The sequence below is a fragment of the Mesitornis unicolor genome, unplaced genomic scaffold (assembly GCF_000695765.1).
Source record: "Mesitornis unicolor isolate BGI_N332 unplaced genomic scaffold, ASM69576v1 scaffold24116, whole genome shotgun sequence".
Lineage (NCBI taxonomy): Eukaryota > Metazoa > Chordata > Aves > Mesitornithiformes > Mesitornithidae > Mesitornis > Mesitornis unicolor.
Genome location: NW_010189227.1, coordinates 1 through 5,806, shown reverse-complemented (window position 1 = coordinate 5,806; position 5,806 = coordinate 1). Strand labels below are relative to the sequence as shown.

The following is a 5,806-nucleotide window of genomic DNA, read 5'->3' as shown; positions in this document are numbered from 1 at the left end:
AAAACCTATTAAAAAATAAAAATATATTAAAAGTAAAATTAAAATAACTCAATAAAAATACCATTTTAAATAACAAAATCATACAAACCAAAAAGGAGCCGCTACCTTTCCACCATGCGGTCCCGGTGCCTCTTCTTTTGCCTCTCTTGGGTTTTCTTGCCCGCCTGCAGTTTGCGCTTGATTTGGCTGATCTCCTCCTGAATCGTGAGCGCACCTGAGGGGTCAAAGCAGGGCTGCGTTTCAGGCCACCACCCCCTCACAGAGAACTTCCCTCAGTCCTAGGCCCAACCAACCCGACCAGGGCCAAACCTCTGCTTTACACCACAGCGCCGTCACCCAAAATCAGCTTTTTTTCCCCCCAGAAAAAGTTGCACTGGGCCGGGCTCGGCAGGTGGGGAGAACTGTGGCAGATACTTCAATGGTTCTGAAGTATTAATTCGTTACAGGTTTGGTTATTCGAAGCACCGTGAGCCTCAGAGCGAGCTCCAGCTCTTGGGTACGAGATTTTGGGGACGCCAAAGCTGCTTTTTGGTCCGTGCACCCTGGAAACACCCGGGCATGGCCCCGGGATGCTTCTCCAAGGCCCCCTTGGGCATTGGGGTGCCTCTCCCACCGCTCCAAGCTGGGAAGCTCCATCCCTTACAAGGACTCGAGCATCTTTAAGGTCTTTTCCAAGCGGACCGATCCTGTCTCGTGATTCAAAGCCAAGTTTTTCCACAAGGAAATTCAATCTGATTCCCCGAGCCCCTGGGGCAGTGACTTCACCCACCTACCTTGAGTGAGGGATCCAGCTCCTCCCTAGCGGGGCTTTTACAGCTTTTCCTTATCCCTGAGCAGACACAAAGGATGGGATTCACCCCACTAAAAGGAGACGTCACGGCCGAGCTACGCTCCTATCCCCCCAGAGATCCGAAAGGTCTCATCCTGGTGAGCAAGGGAATCGTGGCCCTGGGAAGGGGCTCCCCAATTTTTCTGCTCTCATTCATGGGGTAGCATCACCCAGCAGCGTCCCCGGATTCGGAGATGGGCGCAGGAGCCAAATCGCCCTTCACTGAGCCAAACCTCGGCACCTCCTCAGGTCACTGAGGAACCAGAAGGGACAACCAAGGCTGCAAAACCCGAAGGAGCCTGAATAAACTCAGCGGATTTAAGAGGAAATCTCTCTTCTGGCCACATCAGAGCCCTCAAATTGAGGGGGTTTACGCTCCCTGTGGAGTTTCAGGGTGGGAAATGAGGCATCGCGCGCAGCAACTCACCTCTCTCCGAATCTCTTCCTTCGTCATCTTCCCCTTCCTAAAAAAAAAAAACCGCAACGTTGGGAAGTTAAAACCATCGAGAGGAAGCAAAGGTTTGGCCGCCGACACCTTCACCAGCCCCCAAAACCCTCCCCCGGCACCCAAAGCACTGCAGGGAGAGGCAACTGGGAATAACGCAGGCGTTGAGGATCCGCGCTCACCACCTCCAACCAAAACCACAGCGCTGTGTCGCAGCGAAGTGGTTTTCAAGAGTTACTTACACCTCTGGAGCCTTCTTTTTCCTCTTTTTCCCCCGATTCGCCTTCTGTTCCCTCCTCTGAAAGAGAAAACGCAGTCGGGCGTCAAGAGAAATCACCCGCGTCGACAGCGACCGTTTCGCTGCCGAGAAGAAAGACGGCGGCGGCTTCGCGCGCCCGGCACTGACCATTGTCGGAGTCGGAGTTATCGGAGCCGTCCGTCTTCGCCGCTTTGCTGTCGGGTTCGTCGGAGCTGTTCGCCTGCTTCCGCTTCTTCCCGGTGAGATCCTTCTTGAGTTTCTTTTTCTGGGGCTGCGAGAGAAGAGGAAAGGGAATTTTTGTCTCGTTTTACTCATTTCTAGTGAGTTAAATCTCCTTGCATTGAGTTTCCAACAAGCAAAGTCGATCACGAAGGGCAAAATCCACCTCTTAATATAGGAAATCAAGCCATGGAGGGCTGCAAGATTCTCCTACGTTCAGAAAACAACATTTTTTTTAAGATTAAAACAGCTCAGGTGTCAAGATTGCTCTGCAGCCAAGCACAGCAGCCAAATCTGCTCAGGAAGAGCCACACTGCGAGGCCAGTAACACGCAGAAATCCCTCCAGGAACAGCGCAATTTACTCCTCAGCTACTTGAGGAACGCCTCGGCACAACCACGGCCCTACTCCTTCCTCACTCCCAGGAAGAGACTGGTTTCCCCAGTTAATTGTTTTATTGCTATTTTCGGAGCCCGTCACCGCAGGACGCGTGGGCCCATTGGGAACTAAACCGAACAGGCGGGCGGATACGGCCCAAATACTTACTTTAAAATCCGAGTCCCACATTTTCCAGTTCCTCCTCATTCGCTGTTTCATCATCCCTCCTCCGTAGCGCGGGTTTCCCGAGAAACCGCGCATCCCCTGGAACATGCCCAGCTCGGGGATGATGTTGTGGGAGAAGAGGGAAGGGAGCCGGGAGGAACCGTGGGGGCCGCGCGATCCCATCGACGGCGGAGGCTCGTTCCACTGGCGCCCGGGGTAGGAAGACCCCATGGGTCTGTTATTGCGTCCGTCTCTGCCCCAGTTTTGACCCCGCTGCCCAAAATTCTCCCGCGCTCGGTTGTGGTACTGATCGCGGCGGTTGCCGTAGAAGTTGTCGTAGTGGCCCTCGTAAGCGCCGTCGTTGTCGTGCTCGGCGGCGTCGTAGTCGTAGCCAGAGCGGTACATGTCGCGGTCGTTCATGGAAGACCTCGAGTCGTAGGACTCGTACGAGTCGTACCTGCGAGAGGCGAGGAAAACAAAACCCTCTGAAGCAGAATCCTTACTCTTTAAGCTTATTTTACGTGGGGCGTTACGTCACGGTGCAGTGGGACAGCAGAGATAGCAACGGAGTTTTAAGGATCCAGCGGTGGAGGAACCCAAGACATTTCAATGCCAAGGAGCCCCTGGAAACACCCATTTCTTCCAAAATATTTTAAAATAATTAAAAAATAAGGCCCACCTCGCCCAGAAATCCCTCCAGGAACAGCGCAATTTACTCCTCAGCTACTCGAGGAACGCCTCGGCACAACCACGGCCCTACTCCCTCCTCACTCCCAGTAAGAGACTGGTTTCCCCAACCGGGAAGCCAGGAGACGACCCAATTAATTTCAATTATTTTTCTTTTTTTCCACCTGGAAATGAGGCCACAGAGGATTTTTTAAACTTTAAACTCTGTACTACAATTCCTGGGATGGGAATTTAAGGCTTCGTGGCCTCACTATCTGACTGACAAACTCGCATTTCTCGTTATTTCCCGCAAGGAGCAGGAATTTTTGAGCCTTTTAACAAAGCTTTTCCCATTCCCAAGCAGTCGCCCTGCAGTCCCGGCTCAAAACTCGCAGCACACGCCAAGAAACTGGAAGTACTTGGGGAAATAATCACATTTATCATTAAACATTAATTAAGGTCAGCGAGGAGCTGCCCACGTCGCAGCGCTGCGACGCTGAATACGAAACCCTCGCTGCAGCAGAGAGGTCAATCCATTAACCAGAAGAACCTAAAATACTCCAATTTTCCATTTTCCAGATATTCCAATTCTCCATTTTCCAAATATTCCAATTTTCCATTTTCCAAATATTCAAATATTCCAATTTTCCAAATATTTCAATTTTCCATTTTCCAAATATTCCAATTTTCAAATATTTAAACTGTCAAATTTTCCAATATTTAAACCGTCAAATTCTCAAATATTTAAATGTTTAAATTTAAACCCAGATTAAGGATGAAACCGGGCCAGGTTTTCCCTACCGCCACTCTAGAAGCACAAAACCAAGCGTGTAACATCATTCCCTGTAATTATTTTACCAAAGAACCCCAAATTTCAGCCACCGCTGGAAACACCGCACCGGAAGTCCTAAATCTGGGGATTTTTTTGCCAGAAATGGATGAAATTTTCGTGTAAAATCTTAAGTTTTTAGTGACAGGACTCAGCTCAACTCCCGACACCCGAAAAGCGGCGAGGACCAAACCAAGCGAGGCCTCCTAACGAGCAGCCGCTCGTTACCGCGCTCACCGGTCGCCGCCGGATCCGTAGTGTCCCCCCCCTTGCATGGCGTCGGGGTCCATGTGCGCCACCATGTCCATGCGCTGGTTCATTTTGGCCAGGACGGTGTCGCCGCCGCCGCCCCCGTCAGGGTTCATCTCCACGTCTGAGTTGGCCATTTCCCAGGAGTTGGAGGCGGCCACGCCGTAGCCGTAGTTGCCCGAGTTCTCCTGGCCGTAGCCATAGCCGTAACCGTAGCCCTCGTAACCTGCAACGGCACCAAAAGAGAAGAGCGGAGTTGGGTTTATTTCCAGTTTCCCAGCTTCGCTAACATTTTAATTTGAATTAATCAACCCAAAATGAAAACTAAAGCTCAAATTCCTCTTGAAGCCGCGTTCGCAAAGGTTTGCTTTGTTTATTTAAGTGCTACAAAACAAAGCCACTGCCTGTGGCTTCCTCTGTCTCATCTGCTCCAGAGGGGAATAAACATGGCCGATGGAAAAACTGAAGTCTGGGTTAACGCAGACACCAAGAAACCCCAAAACCCCTCACTTTAAGTGGTTTTCTAAGCCCTTAAATCCAACGGGACAACCCCTTCAAAGGCGCCAAAGCAAAAACACCTTCCCAGCCGAGCGTTTCCCACACGTTCCCTATCAGAAAACGACCAAGGGGCTTCTCCGCTGGCTAAAGAAGCCCAACTTGTTAAAAACCACCAGAAAAATAACACACAAAGCCAATTCAAAGCCTGCCAAGACTTCAAATTTCGTTTTTTCTCGCTCCTGATGATTTATTTGGCCGCGGGCACGCGCGGCGCAGAGGTTTGTGTTTCTGCCGTCGCCCCCAGCCTCGATCCACATCATTTTTTGGGTGAATAAAACCCCAAAAACCCCTAAATATTCTGCCTAGAACAGTTCTGTTACAGCACCAAAGGTTTTTGTTGGGTTCGATGTGGATTTTTTAAGGTAAAACCGAAGAAAATCGCGGCACGGGCAGGGCAGCGCGGGGTCCGGGCTGTTTTGGGATCGCTCGGTGCTGATCTTGGACTCAGGAAACAGATTTGGGGTGGGAGGGAATGAAACGTTCCTCCAGTTTCCCTGTACTTGCCTCTGTTCGTCCCAGAATTCCAATCCCCGTAACCTAAAAAAAAAGAGGAAAAAAGCAATTAGAGACGAGTCCGTCGTTACCGCAGCGCTCGCCCGGCGTCGAAACGGAGCCGCGTCCCGAAAACCCACGCGTTTCGCACCGAGTACCTAGGAAATCGCATCTCACCGTCGTCCCAGCACGGGGTTGTCCCCAAAAGAGCAACATTTCTGCTCATTTTACGTAAAAAAATGGGTTTTCATTTCAAGCCGAGCTGGCGGGAACGCTTCCAACCCCTGAGCATTTCGGGGAAGCGTTGGGGAATTAAACCCGGCTCAAATTAACGCGGAAAAAGGGGGGGACTCGGGACATAACGGGGAAGTTTTGATCCCCTTTTCCGCCCTTCGCGGCCGGCGGGGCTGGCATTCAGGAGGCCTTTGCCCTCTGGGGTAAAACGGCTCTTGCCGGCATCGCCGCACTTTGCCCTTGTGGGAAGACGGAGATCCCGGCCGGGACGCCTCCAAAAATCGGTACCTGGGTTGATTTTCCAAGTAATCGCAGCCTCGTTCGCCGGGTACGGGCGCTCCAGGGGAAAGCGCCGTTACCTTGCACGGTGCTGCGATTTCCCCCTTAACGAGCAACTCCTCTCGGCAGAAAGAGGCGAATTTATTGATTTTATTTCTCTTTTCCCCACCCCTCTTCCAGGCCACACCGATCACAAATCGTTGCC

The 5,806-nt window shown here is 51.4% G+C and overlaps 1 protein-coding gene across 1 annotated transcript; it reads right to left on the bottom strand.

Annotated features, from left to right (window-relative positions):
- Positions 1 to 105: 105 nt before the first annotated feature.
- On the bottom strand, positions 106 to 5,133 carry AKAP8L (A kinase (PRKA) anchor protein 8-like; the record flags this gene model as incomplete). Its single annotated transcript, XM_010186002.1, has 7 exons — positions 106 to 214; positions 1,257 to 1,293; positions 1,517 to 1,572; positions 1,681 to 1,804; positions 2,298 to 2,751; positions 4,027 to 4,264; positions 5,101 to 5,133. Coding segments are annotated over 7 exons (1,051 nt in total), but the record flags the coding sequence as incomplete, so codon positions are not given.
- Between the last annotated feature and the right edge of the window lie 673 nt (positions 5,134 to 5,806).